This window comes from Lissotriton vulgaris, chromosome 8 (assembly GCF_964263255.1).
Source record: "Lissotriton vulgaris chromosome 8, aLisVul1.2, whole genome shotgun sequence".
Classification (NCBI taxonomy): domain Eukaryota; kingdom Metazoa; phylum Chordata; class Amphibia; order Caudata; family Salamandridae; genus Lissotriton; species Lissotriton vulgaris.
The window spans coordinates 481561607-481586164 of record NC_141696.1 but is presented as its reverse complement, the minus strand read 5'-3'; the positions used below and the strand labels follow the sequence as shown (position 1 = coordinate 481586164).

General features: G+C 43.7%; 1 protein-coding gene across 1 annotated transcript in view; it reads right to left on the bottom strand.

Moving 5' to 3' along the window:
* Positions 1–24558, bottom strand: part of LOC147697214 (E3 SUMO-protein ligase RanBP2-like) — a 485030-nt gene that overhangs the window by 28733 nt on the left and 431739 nt on the right. Inside the window, exon 27 of the mRNA XM_086934287.1 lies at positions 6280–6553. Within this exon, the coding sequence (XP_086790413.1) occupies positions 6280–6553 (274 nt within the window). The remainder of the gene's footprint in view (positions 1–6279; positions 6554–24558) is intronic.

The window sequence follows — 24558 nt, the reverse complement described above, 5'->3', positions numbered from 1 at the left end:
TAACCGAACCGAAGAATCAATTGCCTACACCCATGAATTTTCAGCAATTTGGTAATATTCTATTGTTTTACGAACCTTTATTTTATGGCCTAAATCAACACTGCAGGGAAGCCTACCCTGACAAGTGTCAAGATGCTCACTCTCAATAGGAATATTGTGTTGAGAGCCAGCTTTCTGGTCCTCTCCTTTGCCCGTAGCCCTCTGGAGTCATCACAGTTTAACAGCTTTGGGAATGTCTGGTGCCTACATCAAGCAAATAAATGGAGGCCTGTGGTGTCTGACAAACCAGTTCTGGAGGCCAACCACACTCCTCATTGAGGCCAAATGACATGCATCAGAAGCTATACGTGCGTTGCAAAACTTCTCAGACTTCAGCTGGCCTCTGAGTAAGAGAAGGAGAGCCAGCGCAAGGACGCTAGAGGATTGCTGGGTCAGTGCTGGCTGGCAGAACACTCAAGAGGTTGGGGTATAACAGGGGCCATGCCATGTCACTGGCTCACCGAGAGCTTTGGACAGGCCACTGATCCAACAGGGTGATAGCCACCCAGCAGTTGGACGCCTGCTCTAAGGGTGAATGTTATACGGCTTGCCGCTGGGCAGTGGGCTTGCTCCTCGCAGACATCCTCCCTGAAGCAGTAAGTCTGAGATCCTCTGCTGCACCTGAAGTCTCCTGAGATGTTAGAATTAGAGGCCCCTCCGTGAAAAGTGCTGGGGAATTCGAAAACTCTTGACCTGAACCCCAGAGTTCATACAACTTGCCAGACTTGGCAACAGTCAGAAGATGGGATAGAAGGACTGCTTTGAGCCACAAAAAGCATAGCTGAAAAGAAGCAGAGAGGTGGTTACCTCCCTGCTTGTTGATAATGCTGCCCTATCATGGAGCTAGAAATTGCTGTTAAAAAACTACAATTGCCCTACATAGCAGAAGAAACTATGAGCCTTAAGTCAACTTTGAAGGAGTTGAAAATGAAATTGGAGGTACTACAGAGCACAGTATTAACTGTGGAGCAAAGAGCAATGGGTGATGAAACCAAGGTGTACGTCCTGAAGGATGATGCAAAGGAACTGTATACAGGATTTGACTGAGGCAAGATCCTTTCAGGATAATGCTGTGGGTGCCATGGCCTCCTTGGAGGAAAAGATTGGGGTTCTTAGATAGCCTGAGAAGAGACTCAAAGATTAGGGTCTTGGAGGTTTCAGCTGAGGCTCCTACAAAGACCCTTGGGAATGAGCACCAGAGAGTATATGGTGAACTGTGGGGTTAGCTAATTCAGCCATCCACCCGCATCAACAAACAATAATACCACAATGATAACTACAACTACGATTTTCTAATTTGGAGCCGCTTACCTGAAGTGGGGACCGCTGGAAGGCCCGCTGTTTCAGAATCAATGTACACGCCCCAGTTCCTCCTTGACATCCACAGAGGGATGCAACTTCAAGCTGGCTGCAGGACACCTGAGTGGAAACGACCGCTTCAACCTCGACAACCACGATGGATCTCGCCTCTGCTGACCGGTCACATTCGCTCCCGCTGAGCCCTAGGAGGGCTGCAGCTGCGTTGTGGATGCGGACCGACACAGTGAGGAGCTGACCTCTTCGGCCTTGATGAGCTCACCTCTACTGACCGGGCACACCAGGACTGAGACAGCTAAAGGGGCAACTGGATGACCCAGAGAGTGGCGTCTTCCTCTGCCTCCGGCATCGACAGCTGCGTTGAGGAGGGAAGTGGGTGCTTCCGCTTGACTCCGCCGGGGCCCTCGATCGGGCTAGCCCAAAGTTGTGGCCGAAGACCTCACTGCTGCATCGGGCTGCCTTTTGCGGCCCGGATTCATGATTGCATCGATCTCGGGGCTGAGGTGACGACATCCTTATGTGCTGCCTGTTAAGAGTGCTTTGCTCAGGCTTGCTTCCGATCCGTCCGGAGACTCTCTTTGAGGGGTTTTAACCATCTGACTTCCAATCTGCTGGGAGTGTGTACATACGGCAGTAATTGGGGGGGATTGACGAGCTGGCCGGCTACTTTGTTGCAGCTGCCTCTGTAGTATTCTGCGCCGAATTGCCTGCAACTGATGCCTCTTTGTGTAACTAAAAGAGGCTTTTCTCCGCCTTGATCCATTCTTGCTGCCATTGCCTGGGTGCTAATGGATTGACGCCTATACCCGGTTTCTACCTTGACAGGGTAAGTATCTTTGCTATCTAAAACCTCCCTGCAACAATAGCAGCTCACTTGGAGCTACGAGGTAATGACCCCCTTTAGACTGCGTGGCTCTGATCTTATTACATTTTTCAAACGAGCCTCAAAATGGAGCCACTCAAGGTTATTCTTCCACTCTTAAGACAAAACTCAAACCATACCTCTTTAATTTTTTATTAAGCACTCTCAGGACCCTTATCAAATGACCACTCCCTGATCGAACTGAGGCTCTGATGGCCACTCTTCCTCCCTCATTCTGTTCTTCATGCCGCAGGCTCTCCGAGAGCGGTCCCGTTCCTGATGCCTGCATCGACCCCCTCGCGGCTGGAGTGAACCGCGGACCAGGCCTCCCGCCAGGCGGTAAAACTCCTCCCACGAACCATTGACGTTTTTGCCTGCTCTCCCATGTCGCAGTGGCCCTGCTGTTGCCTGCTCTCTCATGTCGCAGCGGCCCTGCTGTTGCCTGCTCTCTCATGTCGCAGCGGCCCTGCTGATGTGTCTATTACTGGACTACTGCTGGTTCTGCTGCAGGCTCTCTCGCTTACCTACCTATCGCGGCTAACTGGGGCCGAAGGCTCCCCTGTGGATTACCCGGCTCTTCCCACCTGGTATGCTTGGGGCTGTGGGGTGCCCTCCTCGCCTTGTGTGACCTCCCTGGTAAAAGGCCTATTGCTTCCTCACCCTGCAAAGCGGCAGATGAAGAGAGACTCAATCCAACCTGCCCATAAGGTACATCGTCCATTCTGTAAGGCTTGTACCAGCCTGTCCCCCCTCTTTTTGCAAGACAATGTTTGTTGCCATTATGTTCTTAGCTCAACCACGATTGTGCACCATGAAGTGCCTGACCCTAAGATGGCAGCTGAGAGGAGGGATAGGCTCCATTACACCAAGGCGCCCCCAGGACATCGGTACTGCTGAGTCTGCCTTTGTATGCCATCAATGCTGCGGCAGTCCTGGAGAAATGTGTCATGGGAGTGCTTTTGTGTGTGCGTCTGTGCATGCATGAGGGGGTGTGTGCGGACGCATGTGTGCGCCTGTGCGTGTATGAAAGACTATGTTCACATTTGTGTGTGCTTGTGCATGTCTGTGCGTGTGATGGTGTGGACATGTATTTGGGTGTTTTTGTATTAGAGCATGTGATTCTATGTGTGCGCAGATGTTTGTGTTTGTGTGCTTATGTCTGTGCGTGTGATGGTGTGTGCATTTATTTGAGTGTTTTTGTATTAGAATATCGGATTGTATGTATGCGTGTGCATGTTTCTGTATGTGCGCCCTCTGTTCGATTATGAGAGTGTGTGCGCACATTTGTTGTGTGCTTGTGCATAGAGGCGGCAGACCCGAGAGCAGAGGATGGCCCGGGACCAGGGTTCGATTCCCGGCGCGGCAGGTTTCTGGACCAGACTCAGCGGACTCGATAATTCTCTCGCCTCGGTGCCCACTCTGATCAGCGATCACACTCGGCAACTCTGGGCATTAGCTTGCCTCATCTTCACTAACCGCCCCACCAGACCGCCGGGGATGCCTGGTCTCACCCTGGAGATACCCATTAAGGGACCATCTCTCAGGGAAGCCAGGAAGGGTTTCGCAGCGGACGAAGCGCCTTGGGACCCTACGGGTAAGTAGTGCGCTATATAAATGCCAATACATTTACATTTACATGTGATGGTGTGTTTGTGTGCATGTATTTGTGTGTACGTCCTTGGGTATTTTTGCTCTGGAGCATGTGATTGTATGTGTGCTTGTGTTCTTGATAGTTTCTGTATGTGTGTTTGTGCGTGTATATGAGCGTGAGCGCATTTGTGTGTGCTTGTGCATGTGATGGTGTTTGCGTGTGCATGTATTTGGGTGTTTTTGCATTAGAGCATGGGATTTTATGTGTGTTTGTGTTCTTGGATGTTTCTGGCTATGTCCTTGTCTGTGTGCGTCAGTGCGCATTTGAGAGTGTGTGCTCACATTGGTGTGTGCTTGTGCATGTCTGTGCGTATGATGATGTGTGCACGCTGGATGTGTTATTTTCTGGCGACCGCTGTCCTGGATATTGACTTTAACTGCCTGATGCCTAACCTTAGGATGGCCACCAGAGTACCAGTGTACAGTACAGTCTCCTGCCTGACCCCAAGATGGCTTCCATAGTGGTCCCCTACACGTTGTTGGACTTCCCTGGGACAACAATTGGACATTGACCAGACCTTGAACCTATCCCCTAACTTGCCTACACATCAGGACTTGTAACCTGCGGAACTTACCCCAGACTATGGAGACCTAGCGATTTGGCTGATGCCCGGTAGAGCTACCATATAGCTAAAGAGGAGATGGGTTGTGGACTCCCCCCTCCCTGACGTCACCTACCCAGCAGGACCTTGGGCAGATTTTCTCCTGGTCTCTACGTCTCTCTTCCTCATACCCCTTTACCCTATCCCCTTACCCTTCCTGCTCCATTCACCCTGTCCCCTATGTTCTTTAAATGCTTTTCTTGATACTTATGTAATTTTTAACTGATGTAATTTGCAACATTATTGTCCCTCATGTAAAGCGCTCTGATTCCATCAGGTCTAGCCAGCGCTATATAATAACTCATTAATTAATTCTGTTCCCATTTAGTACTCTTTCTCCCTTTGTCTACCTCTCCAGCTCCTAGCTCCTATCCACTCTCCCCTGAATCTCTCACCTTGCCTGCTAGTCTGCCTAGCCCCCTGTCTTTTGTGCCCTTTGGCTAAGCACTTCTTCTCCCCTTGTTGGGGAAAGATCCAATATTTATACTCTGGAGTCTCAGTGTACCCGCTGAGAGAGTCCACTGCGCCAAGGGAGCCACTCACAGCTGAGGTATGGTATGGCACCCCTTGCCAAAGCACTCCCTTTCCCCTTTTTAGGGAAGGATCCAGTATGTAGGCCTTGGAGTCTCAGAGACCCCTCTGAGAGAGTCCACTGCGTAAAGGGAGCCTCCCGCAACAGAGATAGGGAAGTGATACCACTTCCCCTGGGATCGCTTACTGGACTTTGGACATTGCTTTGACTCGTATACCGGTTTGTGTCCCCGTCGCCCTTCCCCTGCGATGTCCTTCACCCTCCCCACCTCTTTCCCGCCTTCATTACCTGTCTACTTCCCTAGCTCCTTCCCCCCTCCCCTGAATCTTTCATCTTGCCTGCTTTTCCCCTTACGTATTTGTGCTTATTGTTTATCTTGACCTTACAAGTAACTATGTTGCCATGCTCTAATAACTGTGTAACCTTTGTAACGATGTAACCTGTAACTATGATCTGATGCTCATCTAAAGCGCTCCGATACCTCCGGGTCGAGCCAGCGCTATATACAACCTTTAAAATAAAATACAAGAAAGTAAAATAAATAACTTTATAGCTGTTAAATCAATGTAGCTAATGGATATGAATTTGAGAGTGGCAGTATGACAAAGTGGTGCAATGGGTGGCTGAGAGTGAGTGGAGGGAGAAGTTAATAGGTGACCTATTTGTGTGAAAATCTTCTTTTGTTTCTCTGCTCTCCTTTTCCCTACATTCTACGTCAGGACACTTGAGTTGATAGTCAAGTTTTTTTCATCTTGTACTTAAGTTTATGATTTACAATAAATTCAAATAGGATCAGGAGGTAAGATCCGAGGCAGCTATATTGGTACTTTTTGATTCATGGAATTTCCAGTAAAGAGATTTAAACCTGAATCAACATTGCAATTATGAACCTGAATTGTATTTGTCTTATAAAAGGATTTTCTTTTAGAAGTAAATTGGTGAATAAGTCAATCAAAATATTGAAATATAGTATAAGGATTTATGAAATAAAACATGTCCGAATACCAGTACGGTAAAAGAAAGCTTATATATCAATATTTAGAAACTTTTGTAAAAAACTTTAGTGCCTCTTACAATAGAAGCATACGGTCTTCATGCTATGCTAAAAAACAGCATTCTCAAGTTTGAAAAAAGAATAAGGATTCTGAATGCTCAGCATTTCAGAAGCTGCTACACTTGCACAAGTGAGAATCGGTCCCGAAAGTGATGAAAAAGAAGAACAGTGCTACAACAACAGAACTATTGAAAATAAAGTTGTGATGGCGAGTTCTACTCACCAGAATAATCCACAGCTGTCCAAACCAAGGCGTTATTCGATGAAGCCAAGGGCTGGATATCCATCGACGTGGAGAGAACATGGTTTGCACACACTTTGAAAATCTGATCTCTTCTCATCAAAACACGGTAGAATTTCTTTTCTGGATGAAAGAGGATCTTGATTTCTCCTTCACCACGCTCCTTCCACTGAGTGACATCTCTGTCCCATCTGTACAGCTTTGCTCGCTCTTTAAATAAAACCTCTTCATCTTCTTCTCCAGATTTAACTTCCACCTAAAAAATCATAGGACAATAAACAATTGCATTACATGCAGACATTACAGCCGCCTTAAAAAACAGATGGAATCATACAATAAGTCTGCGATGAGACAGATATCACAAAGGCAGTGCAATGAGTAGGATAATTAACGTCATTCCGAAAGTATATTTTTCGGTATGACCTTACAATGAAGATCTCCATAACAATAGGTAGGTTTACAATAGGTAAAGGCATGAGTTATGTTACTTACTTGTACTTTTTCACTACATGGCATATCTGTGATTTATCAAAATCACTCACCAGTGATCTTTAGTACACAAACATACTCACCCAAAAAACCTGGAAAGATGCTACCACCTCTTAAAGTAGCAATATGATAGGCAGGGAACTGGCTCGCACCTCAGTATAATGTTGGGGCACACAGGGAACATTATGTTTATTAAAGGAGATATATACACACTGTCTCAGACAGCTTCAGGGAAGTGGCTCATTCTCTTCAATCATGCATCCAACATGTGTAGATGCACCATTGCATCATATTACTGTTAGATAATGCTCCTGGCTGCCAAAGGTAAGGTATGCAGGACTTTTATGAGATAGAGAAAATGGTCAAATACAATTTGGGCTAAAAAAGAACAATCAACACATAGTGAGGCTAATAACCTGTATGGTTTCAAACTGGAAACAAAATTCCATTCCATTTCATTATGAGAGTCTATATATGAGGAGTTATGACCTGCCAGTAACATCAAAAACCAGAAGTGCTTTAGCGGTCTGGCAGACAGATCCTAACACCAAAGTAAATGTAAAGTTCATCGCACCTAGGAAAAGATGATTCTCAAAGACACACGATTTAGAAATATCCACAATCTTTTAACTCTTGGTGCCCTTTGGAACTCTAGGTTGCATGCTAAGAATAATGGGAGCAAGTGGAATGGGAAGCCTGCGGAAAGGGTGAACTGTCTAGCCCACATTATACACCGACGCTGTCTAGTTTGCTACATTTTCTCTGTTACAGATGCCTTTCACCCTTTGTGGTCAAGCAGCTAAGCCAAGCCCAGAACTGGAGATCAGGGAATGCAAGCATTCGGGAAACAACACAACTGAGCCCACAGTGCAATTTCAGAATTTAAGGCTTGGCTGTTTTCTGTGTCTTTAAGGCGGCAGCCCTGGTTTGTAAAGGGCCAATTGGAAATCTGGAGAGAATTCAAAGGATGCCTGTGCATGGCTATGGTGACCTGGAGGTGGACAGGGACATTCCTTGCAGACGTTAGGTAAACACAAAAAAAATCATCTGCCACTCACACATCTTACTGGCACACTGTAGACAAAGAGAAAATAGAATTTCTCACATTGGCATTCAGCACATATGGCACATATAACCTGTTGTCCCAGTAGAGTAACCGACATAGCATGCAAACATCTGGGCACTATTACCTGAAGAGTTATTAGTATACTGAGAAACTATACAGGCTCAGGCTGAAGGCCATGAGAGCAGCGCCTCCTCTGTAAAAAGAAAATTACAAAAAACAATTTGATGGACAGAATGTAGATCAATGTCTTACATTCACCCCAGTACAAGGATCTGGGCCTAAATCCATAGTTTTTTGCACTCCACACCACCCTGGGTCAGATAATGGCTTTATGCAAATCAGCTCTGACCCTGTGCCCCATGGGAACAGTCCAGTCCGAACTACAACAGCCATATCTTTCCCAGACCGGAATCAAGCATCCGAGGACCGGACCGGTTTCGAGGTAACACCTCTCATCAGCCCGGCTAGCTTGACTCCAGTGGTGTGGAGGCTCTGGGACCCACGTCTGAGCTACCCCAGTACACTCAGGGAGAAAATTACAAAAAACAATTTGATGGACAGAATGTAGATCAATGTCTTACATTCACCCCAGTACAAGGATCTGGGCCTAAATCCATCGTTTTTTGCACTCCACACCACCCTGGGTCAGATAATGGCTTTATGCAAATCAGCTCTGACCCTGTGCCCCATGGGAACAGTCCAGTCCGAACTACAACAGCCATATCTTTCCCAGACCGGAATCAAGCATCTGAGGACCGGACCGGTTTCGAGGTAACACCTCTCATCAGCCCGGCTAGCTTGACTCCAGTGGTGTGGAGGCTCTGGGACCCACGTCTGGGCATCCCCAGTACACTTATAGCGAGTTTGCAAAAACAACAGGTGATGGACCGAATGAGGATCAATGTCACACATTCAACCCAGTCAAAAGATCTGAGTCCTAATCCATCGTTTTTTTGCACTCCACACCACCCTGGGTTAGACAATGGCGATATGCAAATCAGCTCTGACCCTGTGCCCCATGGGAACAGTCCAGTCCGAACTACAAAAGCCATGTCCTTCCCAGAACGGAATCAAGCATCCGAGGACCGGACCGGTTTCGAGGTAACACCTCTCATCAGCCCGGCTAGCTTGACTCCAGTGGTGTGGAGTGCCTGGGACCCACGTCTGGGCATCCCCAGTACACTTATAGCGAGTTTGCAAAAACAACAGGTGATGGACCGAATGAGGATCAATGTCACACATTCAACCCAGTCAAAAGATCTGGGTCCTAATCCATCGTTTTTTTGCACTCCACACCACCCTGGGTTAGACAATGGCGATATGCAAATCAGCTCTGACCCTGTGCCCCACAAAAAAAATCATCTGCCACTCACACATCTTACTGGCACACTGTAGACAAAGAGAAAATAGAATTTCTCACATTGGCATTCAGCACATATGGCACATATAACCTGTTGTCCCAGTAGAGTAACCGACATAGCATGCAAACATCTGGGCACTATTACCTGAAGAGTTATTAGTATACTGAGAAACTATACAGGCTCAGGCTGAAGGCCATGAGAGCAGCGCCTCCTCTGTAAAAAGAAAATTACAAAAAACAATTTGATGGACAGAATGTAGATCAATGTCTTACATTCACCCCAGTACAAGGATCTGGGCCTAAATCCATAGTTTTTTGCACTCCACACCACCCTGGGTCAGATAATGGCTTTATGCAAATCAGCTCTGACCCTGTGCCCCATGGGAACAGTCCAGTCCGAACTACAACAGCCATATCTTTCCCAGACCGGAATCAAGCATCCGAGGACCGGACCGGTTTCGAGGTAACACCTCTCATCAGCCCGGCTAGCTTGACTCCAGTGGTGTGGAGGCTCTGGGACCCACGTCTGAGCTACCCCAGTACACTCAGGGAGAAAATTACAAAAAACAATTTGATGGACAGAATGTAGATCAATGTCTTACATTCACCCCAGTACAAGGATCTGGGCCTAAATCCATCGTTTTTTGCACTCCACACCACCCTGGGTCAGATAATGGCTTTATGCAAATCAGCTCTGACCCTGTGCCCCATGGGAACAGTCCAGTCCGAACTACAACAGCCATATCTTTCCCAGACCGGAATCAAGCATCCGAGGACCGGACCGGTTTCGAGGTAACACCTCTCATCAGCCCGGCTAGCTTGACTCCAGTGGTGTGGAGGCTCTGGGACCCACGTCTGGGCATCCCCAGTACACTTATAGCGAGTTTGCAAAAACAACAGGTGATGGACCGAATGAGGATCAATGTCACACATTCAACCCAGTCAAAAGATCTGAGTCCTAATCCATCGTTTTTTTGCACTCCACACCACCCTGGGTTAGACAATGGCGATATGCAAATCAGCTCTGACCCTGTGCCCCATGGGAACAGTCCAGTCCGAACTACAAAAGCCATGTCCTTCCCAGAACGGAATCAAGCATCCGAGGACCGGACCGGTTTCGAGGTAACACCTCTCATCAGCCCGGCTAGCTTGACTCCAGTGGTGTGGAGTGCCTGGGACCCACGTCTGGGCATCCCCAGTACACTTATAGCGAGTTTGCAAAAACAGGTGATGGACCGAATGAGGATCAATGTCACACATTCAACCCAGTCAAAAGATCTGGGTCCTAATCCATTGTTTTTTTGCACTCCACACCACCCTGGGTTAGACAATGGCGATATGCAAATCAGCTCTGACCCTGTGCCCCATGGGAACCCACGTCTGAGCTACCCCAGTACACTCAGGGAGAAAATTACATTCGGTCCATCACCTGTTGTTTTTGCAAACTCGCTATAAGTGTACTGGGGATGCCCAGACGTGGGTCCCAGGCACTCCACACCACTGGAGTCAAGCTAGCCGGGCTGATGAGAGGTGTTACCTCGAAACCGGTCCGGTCCTCGGATGCTTGATTCCGTTCTGGGAAGGACATGGCTTTTGTAGTTCGGACTGGACTGTTCCCATGGGGCACAGGGTCAGAGCTGATTTGCATATCGCCATTGTCTAACCCAGGGTGGTGTGGAGTGCAAAAAAACGATGGATTAGGACCCAGATCTTTTGACAGGGTTGAATGTGTGACATTGATCCTCATTCGGTCCATCACCTGTTGTTTTTGCAAACTCGCTATAAGTGTACTGGGGATGCCCAGACGTGGGTCCCAGGCACTCCACACCACTGGAGTCAAGCTAGCCGGGCTGATGAGAGGTGTTACCTCGAAACCGGTCCGGTCCTCGGATGCTTGATTCCGTTCTGGGAAGGACATGGCTTTTGTAGTTCGGACTGGACTGTTCCCATGGGGCACAGGGTCAGAGCTGATTTGCATATCGCCATTGTCTAACCCAGGGTGGTGTGGAGTGCAAAAAAACGATGGATTAGGACAGATCTTTTGACTGGGTTGAATGTGTGACATTGATCCTCATTCGGTCCATCACCTGTTGTTTTTGCAAACTCGCTATAAGTGTACTGGGGATGCCCAGACGTGGGTCCCAGGCACTCCACACCACTGGAGTCAAGCTAGCCGGGCTGATGAGAGGTGTTACCTCGAAACCGGTCCGGTCCTCGGATGCTTGATTCCGTTCTGGGAAGGACATGGCTTTTGTAGTTCGGACTGGACTGTTCCCATGGGGCACAGGGTCAGAGCTGATTTGCATATCGCCATTGTCTAACCCAGGGTGGTGTGGAGTGCAAAAAAACGATGGATTAGGACCCAGATCTTTTGACTGGGTTGAATGTGTGACATTGATCCTCATTCGGTCCATCACCTGTTGTTTTTGCAAACTCCTCTGTAAAAAGAGCAACTCGCGCAAAAAAAAAAAGAAGGGAAAAAAGTAGTTATGGTGGAATGATTGATGTTTTCTCATCAGATAAGTAGAGCAGGAACAATAAGAAATATCAAGCATGAACACAGTTCTAATTGTGCAAACAAAAAAGTGTCCATATGTTTGAAAGCAGAACTCACTGGTGGTAAAATAAGTTACACAAATATTTACTTTGCTTGACTAATCAAGAAAGCAGTGTCCAGCTATTTAAACGTGCATGCTTGGTTACATGCTGAAAAATTCAGCAAAAACAAGTGTTACCTTTATAGATGCGAGATAAAAGCCTGAGGGGGATTTCATGGGTACCTTGCCTTCTGCCGAATAATTTGAAGATACTAAGATTTTAAACTACTAATTAGCAAGCAGTATAGAGGAGTGGACTGCAGTCATAGTGCTGACTGTGTATGCCATGAAACATCATAACTGTGTTGCAACAAAAGAGCAATTCCAGTTTCTGAAAAATTTCAAGACACTTCACATCCTTGTCCCAGTCACAAACCGCAGGGAAGGGGCAGCAGTTTTCATTTAAAAATACAATCTGAAGCTTTAATAATGTTTCATTTTTCAGCCAAACCCAACAGTGTTAACACAGAAAATAGAAAAATGTCCCTTTATGCAAATTGGTGAGGAGACAGTAGATTTGGTGTTATAGTCATGCACACGACATATCAAAGATTGCAAAAGGTATCATTTAACATGTTAAACTGTTTGTTAAAGATTTTGTTCAACCAAAGATGTAGGGATAGAAATACTAAACAGTAGATGTCTTATGCTCTTAGTTACCATCTTTGCCCGGTATTGATAATCATGGCATGGTTGACTAGATTTGAGATCTGAATATTTTGTAAGTTTCTTCTTGTGTATGGTTCAACATGTTCTTGCGTTTGCCACTTCTAGCCCGTAACAACTACCTCAGTTTGGCAATCCCGTAAAAAATGTAATATTGATGAGCGAAGGAGGGACGGTCAAAATGGAGAAGTCCCTCATGATCAAATTTACAGCAAATGTGATTTAGGACAGCATACATGCCACCACATCGAATGAACAAATATCACTTTGCAGACTCCAGATACATGAAACAACATTAGACCCTGTAGTCCTATTTGTTATGGAAAGATGTCGTCCATCCAATAGCGCTCAGGTTAAATACAGAAAACAAATGCTCACAAGACAAATTTTCTCATCAGCCCTTCACAATCTCTGCCAGCATAGCACATATTACAATCAATTAAGAACTTGAGTATGTGTGATATGTTTTGGCATTTTTAGATTTCTACAATGCACAGTAGTACAGTAGCCACTTTCTTGGGACAGAATGTTTGAAATCGATAAGACAATCCAGTTATGGAACATGAGCATTTCACGGCTGTGTCAAAAAAAAAACCGGAAAATAACAGGGTTGTCTGGAAATACAGCACAGCCTGGCTAGTTTGTAGTAGAGAACCCGCAGTGGGAAACATAGGTCATTTGCAAAGCACTTGGTCTTTTACGCATAAAACTCTTAATATGCAAACATGACAAAGACAACACTTGCATAGCATTATCTTGGGCAAACACTTTTCTAGGCACTGGGGCGCCTACAACCTGCAGCCGTCAAGGAAGAGCTATGACGAAAAAAGGTGCAGAATCAGAATGGACGTGAGGACAAGGTTTCCTGTTGAAGACGCTTACATAGAGAGTTCCATCTAAGAATATCCAAGGCGGCCAGGTGTGTGTCTCCATAAGCCTTTACTGGCTGGTTTTACTTATTTTTTCAGAAGTGGGCTAACAAAGTCAGTCATGTAAGGGAATGTCAAAAAGTGAGCGACTTTGAATACCAGACACAATCATTTGAAAATGATACAATCTTCTACTATAAACCAGTGAAGATTGCACAGATAAAGTCAGTTGTCTGAAATCCAACTAAATATTACTCCTGCATTCTGAGCAAGATGAGAGTGCTGAAACATGACAAAGCCAGACACTTCAAAAAACTGAAGAAGACTTGAAAGGCGAGGAGGAGAGAGATACAAGATGGTGGTAGCAGCAGAACTACTAGAGAATTTAACAGCATGAGGGAAATGATGAAAGGATACCACAAATAGATTAGGCAAGGTGATGGTATATGGAATGCAGGAGGATGCCTTTCGTGTGACTGCTGTGAAGTTTGTGGTTTAGGAAGAACTGGAGTCAATCAGAGCACTGAAACACCATGCCTTCTGCAAAACAGAAGTCACGGAGAAATAGTATTGAGCAATAAATGGCAGACTATGGGTCTGCAATGCCACAGCATTAATCTGATTAATCAGGGAAGGCAGTAAATATTACATCTTTTGCAAAGACCACAAATTCCAAGGTAAGTTCACCTGGCAATCCAAGTTATAAGGTGAGTTTTCGAATAGTGTTCGAAGCACTTATAATTTTCAGAATTGATTCAGACAGTGTATTATAGGTTAACTTTTACAGATCCTTAATGACACCTAATAAAATAAAGCTACATCTTAGCCAATCCGGTCACAAAACAAGGTTTTTCATTTAAGATACTCCCTGTAGAACAGGTGAATTTTAAGATGTTGTGCATGGAAACCAAGCAGTACATTTTGTGACAAAGCTAAGACACTAACTAGGGTGGGAAAAAGCCCTCTCCTTTGTATCAATACAATATCAGTTTTGTCAGCTGAAAATGTCCGTAGCAAGCCATCAGCAACATATCATATTTGAAATGCAGTTATTCACTGCTCTGACAGTAAAGCAGTGAAAAGTAGTTTTGTTTTCAAATGCTCTAGCAGACTGCAATCCTCTGCGGCAATGGGTTTACAGATATCTGATCGAGGCGGTGAAAAGGCAGAGGACTGTCTCCCATCCTGCAGGTCTTCAAATGTCTTGAAGGGATGCTGGAAAGTAGGAGACACACTGCCTTTGCCCAAGAGTCTTTCTTTGAGGCAGTGCAGACCTGCGACTGACAGGGGATGTCTCTCCATGTTGTCAGTGTTATGTCCAGTTATAGATGACTCACCTGGAGTAACTGCTATTACACTGCAGATCACCTGCGCTTACTTATTCCTATGCAGGAGACCACCTTTAATTTAGTGTGGGTCGTAATAGAGTTGCTTGCCTTGATATATCTACGCTGTTCCCTGTCATGATTGTTGTACTGTGTACAGAACTGGAGGGTTCACTTGGTGAGTGATGTCTTTGTGTCCATGCCATTCCTATCCATAAAAGTCCTGGACGAAAATGCACAGGCACAAATCCAGAGAGCTATCCTCTTTCTGTGTAATGCACTAGAGACTATAGGATTGCACAAAAGCAGGTCAGACAGAACATCCCATACTCAAACTATATACCAAAATGCACACCTTTCCAACAGCTCTAACAGTTTCAAAACACAAATATCACCCTCGGACTATCACTAATTACTGGCAAAGGGCAGGTTAGAGACCTAAAGCAGTGCAAAATCAGTCTGTTAAAGCCTCTGGCCTTACTTCTGCAACACCAAAATCATGCATCCGATGCTCTATGAAAGCAGCATTGCAAAACTGCCATCCACCAGGACAAACGATGATCCCTTGTCCGGGATCAAATGCAAAACTGCATATTACAGTGCACAGTTCTATGAAAGGATCAGAATGGAACATCAAAAACAATATAAAGGATTGACTCCAGTGTGAGGTGTAAACATTGAAGTGGCATGGAGGGCTGCCCTAGAAATCAGACAGCACAAAAAAGGTATATGAATGGCACATTCTGTTCTATAGAAATACCAATATCATGATACCAATTTGCCATGTTAAATATCTAGAGTTCCACTTAAATCTTTCTCACTGAAAGGCTCAATCTTCTTTTTCTGCAATTTGCCCGATAAAAGCAAGCAGTAGGTTTACAGTGAATGCCACCATTGATCACGTGCCCTTCCATATCTTTTCTGTAAACAAACCTTTGTTGTGAACTGTATAAAATGCTATTCTCTATGGTTGTGGTAGCCAGGAATATTCAGGTATTTTTAATGCCGATATAATAGTTATGCTGGGAAAATAGGTGTTCTTTATTCTGCTTTCCTTAAACATGTCATGCTAGTATGAAAAGACACCCACAAATAACTAACACAACACAAACCTCTACATAATGGAACATCAATTCAAACTAGTAACAAAGAGGTCTTAATACTGTAAGGTGGACTGTCAGACTCATCATTATATAGCTTGATCCATTCACAAACTAAACTGATTGACAGTCTCAAAGCCACAAATCATACCTACCTTCCTGTAATCCTATCCCTGAACCATATATCCTCCAATGAGATGGATATTGCTAAATCAATACATGCCTCTCTTCTCACTGACCTAAGGTGTCCAAATAAAGGAACCAATCTAGTATGCCTACCTTATGGTACCAAAACATTGGTACAAAGTAATTCGGGAAAAGTTGCAAAAAACTACCACCATCTTACAAAAAGTAAAGATCCTACACAGAAACCATATAGTCAATCTTTGTTGAGATGTGTGACATAACCCTTGGTATCCACTGTCAAAAACCTGCCTAAATACTACTAACTGTGTCATGTTGAGGGAAGGGGGACAGGGTGGTCTCATTACTTCCCACACTCCGCATTCACTGGCTGATGTCAATTTGGTAGAATAATCAATAATTACCAGGCAACTTGGTTTTGAATAAATATCTTAAGGAATATATATATATATATATATATATAAAATGAGAAAGACTGGTCCATAGTGAAGCAAGATCGTTTTGGGGAACTAAACTTAACAAAATCAATGGTTTTTATGTTAAGCAGTGATATTGACGCATATTGGAAGTTTTTTTAATTACACTAACGCCATTGGAAAGAGACATAGCTACTCTATGGTGGAAGTGTTTAAAACTCGTGCATATTTTGATGACTTATGTATTCATGCTTTATGGATCGCACAATAATGAAGCTCTGATGATGTCCAAGTAGGACGAAACGCGTCATTGGCGGTATCATTTTGAACTTTTTGAAATATTGGATTTGTGATCATGAACTTTCTACATTGGATCTGATACATCTTGATTTGTTGGACAATATTGGATATTGAAAATAAAGTATTCACGGACTACAGTATTGGAAAAACCTTCTTTCAATATTTGGGCATTCCTTCTCTTTTGATTTACTTGTGGACAATTTTGTGGCTTGGACGGCGAACCACAGGAAGTAGAGTGCCACTGCAGTTATACTTTGTTCAAGTGGATAATTTTTTAATATACCCTTCCGCATACCTGGTTTTGCCCTCACTGTCATTGTTTGATATATATATATATATATATATATATATATATATATATATATATATATATATATATATATCCTTTTGTTTTATACTATATTTAAGATTGTTCTTTGTTGCTTTATATTGGAAGTTTTGTCTTAAAGTGCAGCTCTCCAATTCAGGTAGAATAAAAGGCAACAAGGCAAATCCAATATGCTGTATTTGTAAAATGGAGGTAACTACTAAGTAACAGAAATGTAATATACCATGGAGAAAATTAAATGTCTATGCCACCTAGCACCAGCATTCCATTATAGCTATTTGCAGTGTAAGTGATACATTTTGATGCCATCTTTTCAAAGGCCCTGTTCAGAAAATTAATTGGCCGTGACTAGATTGCTTAAAAATGACCACCATCATCTGTCCAAATGGTCTGTAAAACATCGTGGAGTGTTCTTAGCTTCGTGAGACATGTAAAAGGAAGATCATACCACTGTTAAGGGAATATATTTTCCTTGAATGCACTCTAGAGAAAAGACCAGATACTTAGTGATAAATTTAGTTACGACGGGGTATTCAGTGTCAAACACAATGTCTAATAGGGATGGGCAGGTGAACAAGTAGGGTCATTAACTAAATCAATAAGTCAGGTAATCTCATCTGTGGTTCTTTCGTATCATTTAAACTCTGAAATTATTGAGCCAAATGCTATCCAAGTCACCTTGGTGCCTCAATGTCCTAATTTGCCTAACAGATTTGAACAGAAAGACGTTATTTGTAGTATAAAGCTTTTAGTGAAGGTTAGGGTTCTGAAAGGTTGCACTATTGATAACCATGGGCTTTATTCTTGCTCCCCGTTTTGTCAGGGTTCACTGAGTGCTGTTTGAGCAAAAAAACTGCTAATGCTTTAGCTATTAATTTATCACAGTACAGGATGATCAGTTAGTTTTACCATTGAGGAAATAGTTTCAGCTATTAGCTCTCTGCAGACTAAGAAAGCTCCAGGGCTAGACAGACTCCAGGGAGATTTGTTTAAAGCAGAGCCCACCCCACGACCTGGAAAGGTACTGAAATAATCCTCATTTTTATAAAGGGAGACACGGGGGATCCGGTGAATTACAGGCCAATCAGCCTCAGATGTTTCCCAGAAGGTTTGCAGCAAAATTATCTTGACACGTCTCCAAAGCTGGATAGAGAACGATATACTCTCCCATCTGCAGGCAGGATTTAGGGCGTCTACGAGTACCCTTGATCAGGTATTTATATTTCTCCCGCTCATTTGGAAAGAAATGCCGATCAGGAGGGGCCATTTGTATGTCGTTTTTTTCGACCTTAAAATGGTATTCGACTCTATAGATTGCACTAAACTCTGGGCTGCCCTCAGGGACCTAGGACTCCCCAGTGATTTACTTAAACTATTGGTTTGCCTACATCAAGATAACTATGCCAAAGTTAGGTGGAACTCTGATGGCAGTCTTACCAATAACATTTCAGCCTCTGAGGGGGTACTCCAGGGTTGCGGCCTCGCCCCAACCCTGTTCACTTTGTATATGAATGGGCTCATAAGCGATCTTTATGATTGCAGAGGCGACCCGCCGAAATTAGCAGATAACCCCGTACCCTCCTTGCTATTTGCAGATGACACGCTGCTCATATTGAAAACGCCAATGGACATCCAGAACGTCCTCACCAAGTTCACAAGAGCATGTAAAAATAGGGTACTAGAAATAAACTGTTCTAAAACGAAATTCATGGCTTTTAATCCTTATAAATCTACCAAGGGTAAAGTGAGGCTGGGCACCCAATTTTTAGAGCAGGTCAAAACTCCCAAATTAAGAAGAGTGTACTGACACTCCAACATGTGGAGTGTGCAATAGCGAAGAGGGTAAAATGTTCAGCTTTCCGCCTCATTTCTCCGACCCTAGAATTACATTGAGCAAAAGGGCTAGGTGCGACCGGGCGGAACTGGCGGGGTCTGGAGTGCCTAAAACAACAAGGGCGATCCTCAACCTCCCAATGAACACGCCCTTATTTCCTCTATGCCTTGACCTTGGTATCAAATCTATTAGCCATTTCGCTATTCTAAAAGTGCTTCTGTTTTGAGTAGGACTATGGACCAGTAGCACCCAGATTCCGGTTAAGGACGCAATGGAGGAATTATTAATTCTACAAAAACAATCAGGGCGTTTGGTTTGGTTTAATAAGGTTAAGGATTGTTTTTTCAGACTGGGCTTGGGATTCATGTGAGAGGACGCAAAGTCTATCACAAAGAAAATGGTACCCGAGCTAAAAAAAGGTATTGGAAGTAAATTAATTATTCTTGTACTGATGTCAGGACACTCAGCACTTTAAACACCAGCTTTTTGAATGTCAAGGGCTGTTTTAAGTTGGATCTGTAAATGGATGATGTTGAATAACCGCAGGCACGTGCACTTTAAATACAATTTTGGTATTGGGTCCTCCCACTGAACATAATGAAAAGTAACTGGGCTAATGTCTCTGTAAACTCTTTGTGCCAGTCTTGTCATTCTACTCCAGAGACTCTAGAACATTTGATCTTTTCCTATCCTGCCTACCCAAATCTTAGGTAAACCGGAATTATTTCCGCCTGTCAACTGCTTTCTTTTTCTTGACGTTGGATACCTTACGTATATTTAGGTCTGACACTACAAGGTGGCTTGTATTCACAATTTCAAGATATCTGCTCCACGCCTGGTGGCTAAGATCTAAAGTGGCAAAATAATATCTTGTCATAGATTATTGAATATGTAAGTAAGCCGGTTCTAGACTAGTTACTGGGACAGTGGGGTAATGACAGAGCTGAGCTACTTCAACTCTGATTTTAGGTAAAATAGAAATCTTTTTATCACCACATGTAACTACAAATTTTATAAACTTTTTACAATTGATGTATAGGTACTTGAAGTTGATACTATTTTAAGATTTTGTATTTTTAACAAAGTCATGAATTATTGTATGCCTTGTGATTTTATGTATGTATATGATAATGATGAGTGGAGAAGTGTGGCTCACTGGTTAGAGGAGGCAGACCTGGAAGCAGAGGTCAGCCCGGGACTAGGGTTCAATTCCCGGCTCGGCGGGGTCTTGAGTCCTAAAATGTCCATGGACTCGACAATTCTCGCTCCGGTGCCTACTCGATTCACGGGTTCACACTCTGCGACTCTGGGCAATAGCTTGCTTAATCTCCACAACGGCCCCTCGCTGCGGGATGCCTGGCTTTCACCTTGCGGATACCCTGCCGGGGTTATCTCACAGGGGAATACCAGGACGGGTTCCCTAAGCAAGCCCTTAGAAACCGGTTGGTGATTTGCGCTATATAAATTCCTGTACATTCACATTTACATCGAATAAACATATATATATATATATATATATATATATATATATATATATATATATATATATATATATATATATATATATATATTATATAGCTAACTCAAGGTTTTCACAGAACATGTTTCCGCAAAACAAATGCGATGTAACACAAACAATTAGAATTACCATCAACTAAACCCCCCATTGAATCCCCTATGCTGTAAACCTGGACAATTATAAAAGCATGGACTTACCACTGCCTCAGTCATTCTGGGTGAGATAACTGCAATCCCAACCTTGCTATTAGATGTTTGTCAAGGGCTTTCTTTCAGGTGAAAACCACATTGAAGCATTATGTTAATACAAAGGCATTTTTGCTGGTTAGTCACACTTTCTTTATCTTCAAGCTGAGCATCAGAGGGATGGGGAGTACTAGAACAAATGGACATCACACAGAAGTGAAGTGCCAGTGGTTCTAGATCACACGCCCATCACATAGGCAAGGATTCCCTGGTCTGATGACCTCACAGGAGCTGATACAAACTTGCCTCCATGGCAACCAGTAAGTGAAAGAAACACTAAAGGCTGCCTTTTATAGCTTGAGAGACACAGCAGCACATCCTAAAAAATCACAATGGTAATTGTACTGGGGTGTGAGCATGGCTCATCCAGACCTGGACAACAATCTTAAAGATACCTGGGCAAGTCTTACTTTGAATATCAGATGATAATGCTCTTTATCATCAACTTAAATTGACAATTCACCCAACTTAAAGGAACAACAAAATTCACAGATAATATGCTGTGGTATCTGAAGTGTGAAGGGACGTACTTCATATGGTCATTGAGTGCGGCTGCTTGTAACCTGCTGACAGTATTGTATTGCTTGAATTTCCAAAGGTTCTTTTGATGATATGAGGGTAGGTCAAGCAGGGGTGGTTACAGATGAGCTGGTTAAGAGGGAACAGTTTGTAGGATCCTTATAGGTCATATGTAATTAACTCCTCTTTACAGCTATTCAACAGGAAAAGTTCTGATATTCATGCAACATTACTTCATTGGTAACAAGGACCATTAGGGGACACCACAATTTCTTAAGGAAAGTAACAAACCACTTGCTAGAGTACCATCATGCCTTCAGAATTCCAGACCACTTTGAATCCATCCTCATTCTCTGCCAATGGGGAGGAAGACGACCTGGGTGTGAAAGCCAGAGGGTCCAAGGAGTCTCCACCTCAGGTAAGTGCACTGGAAGATAAAGTTGCACCAAGAGCAGTTGAGGAACAATAATGCGAATAATTTGCTTACTGAGGCCTTTAAAAAGTATAGACGGATGGGGAATCTGCAGAGATCCTGGGATCTCATCGTCCTTAGTGATTAATAGGAAATGCCAGAATGACGCCCACTGACTAATACTTGAATACACTAATTACTTGTAACTACGGAGGGTGAAATTCTCACAGGAAGAAAGAGTCCCTTTCAAAATGTATGTAGTGAGCTTAATTCTGGAAATCTCTGGGAAACCCTTGATCAGAGTCTCTATCGCTCAGATATACCTCATGAAGCCCTAAACTAACTGAGCCGCATAGTATTTCTCTTTCATCCCAGGTGGCTTTTGAATCAGCATTGATGAGCATTTTCCCTTCCGATTCTTCTTAGTCAAGCATTTGTTCCAGAACAACTGCATAAGCATCACTTGGATGAAATGGAGATGTGACAAAGGAGAATCATAGAACTAATGACAAATGTATGTTTTTTTAATCTTATGGTCTTTCTTATAGTGCCTAAGTATACAATGATGTTTAAGGGGACACATGTGGAACAAAGTTTGAAGCAGCAAGATCAGCAGTCGTCCTATTACCTTCGAAAACCACACTGGTACAGTTGTGGGGAAGGCGGCTCGACTTAGCCTTTGAGGATGCCTCAGACAAGCACATTCTGTTAGAACTGGGCAGAGCGGCCAACCCAATATCAGGACCAGAAGCCTTGGGCTACGATGGCCACCTCAGAATGGAGACCAGGTTACTCCACATCACAGGGGTACCTCAAAGTGGGCTTGTATATGAAGCACGTGAATTACTCAAGAGTTTGCTAGTCTCCAACCCTAGAGCAACCCAGTGAAACCATAAGCGCACCCATCTTAAGCCTGTACTCATTGTAAGTTGCAAAATTCTGATGTTTTGCAAAGTGATGAATTCATATAGAGAGGAGTATTCAGAATGCCCTTTAGGAGAGTGATGAACATATGCAACAAAAGGGGCCCGGCACCCAATCAATAAAAGCACTGCATCAGCCAACCAACTTCAGAGAAGAGACCATCACCCAAACAGCAGACATAAGAAGATGGCTTATGTAAATTGAAATCAACTTGTGAAGCACAGTTCAATCTGATATAGAGGACAGAGCGGTTTAAGAGGGCAGGTGCTTTAAGGGGCAGTAGATGTTTTGAAAAGACAGCTTCCAAAATATTAAATAAAAATGTATTGATCATACAGAAAAACTTTAATGGTAGACAATGGCAGATTATATTGGTGAAACAGAAGCACAAAAAGGGGAAGAGGTGAATGACTTGAATTTATATTCAACTACAAGTCTGGAGGGGATTGCAGACGGAAATATCCCACTTTTGACATAGGCTGCATGCCAAATGGTGTCACAGACACACAGTAAATATTTCTAAGATGAAGTTCACAGGGTTGAGAGAAACCGTGCGTGAGGTATTTTCTTATGGTCATGGATTGTCAGATGTTGATGAGCTTTACATGGAATAGGTAAGGTAAAATACCACCGTGTTCTACGACAAAACCTAAGCACTTCAAACTGGATATCAAAAAGATTTGTATTAGACACTTTACTATCTATGTAACTAAGGCAAGCAGTCAAGGCTTATTAACACTTAATAACTTCAATATCTGAAGGAGATGGACTGCTACTTGTAATGTTATAAGGATCTGTAAAGCCCAACTAATCCCCTGACGGGTATCCAGGCGCTGCAGCAGGTGTGAAGGTCGTCTGCAAGGTCTCAGTTGAAGAGTCAGATCTTTAGCTTCCTGCGGAATTCTGGAAGTGAGGAGGAGGTTCTTAGATGTAGCAGGAGGTCCTTCCATGTTTTGGATGCAAGGTATGAGAAGGCTAGCTCTTCTGTTCTGCGAATGCGGGGGTGTTTGTGTGTCTCTGTGTGTGTGTGTGTGTGTGTGGGAGTACGAGAGAGAGGCAGGGCATAGGTGCCTGGTGGAAGTGGTGGCGGGAGTTGAGGTATGTGGGTCCAATGTTTTGCAGTGCCTGCATGCTTGTGTGAGGAGTGTGAATTGGCAGTATTTGTGTATTGGCAGGCAATGTAGATCTCAGAAGTGAGCCGTGATGTGGAACACAGGAGGAGGTCCAGGACTAGTCTGGGGGCGGTGTTCTGGGTGGTCTGAAGATAGTGGAGGCAGTGATTGGGGATTCCGGCATGATAGTGGCTTGACTTAGTCAAGTCTGCTGGTGATTAGAGTTTAGGTGACGGTACGTCTGATGCTCTTAGGAATCTGTAGTATGGTGTTATCTATGTCCTCATTCTAGAATGTTTTATATATGAGAGTTCTGGATAGAATTCTCCTTGTAATTCCTTTTAGAATGGTTCATTTCTAGTATTCTTTACATGACTTGTGTATCTTTAAATGTGTTAACTGGATCACACTGTTGGCAGTTGCACTGCTGATCTCTTACCGAGTGGATGCTCCAATAAATACTCCTTTACTTACTCTGGAATTCTTGGATTATTTTCCATCATTTCATCTCACTACATATTGGCGACGAGAATGGGATTCTTCATTAATGTTTTGGAGCATCTACAGATTATTTTGGGAATTTTTTATTATTTTTATGTCAAGATTGTTTTTCTTCTTCTATTGGGATTCGACTCCTGATTTATATTCCCTGCGGTGTACTCTTCATTACTACTTGTGCCAAACTACCAATTCTTCGATTCATCAAGAAAAATTATTTTTACAAGATTTTCTTAAGAAAGCAGTTTCCTAACTTTGAACTGAAGGAATTTCAAGCGAGGAGACGTCTGAAACTGCTGCTTATTTTCTCATTTTGTCTTCGTGATCAACCACTGCAGCGAGAAAAGAGCTTTGAAAGCTTTGGAGCGTTGCAGTCTTGGAAAGCATAAGGAAAATTGCACTTTGGAGTGGAGTATTTGTTTTAAACTCGAGGCTAATCTACCATTTTGGAATCTCCGTGAGGGGAAAGATTTCATTATCTGACTTGGATTCCTGGCATACAGTCATCTACATTTAGAGGCAGCGTATTGATTTTTAA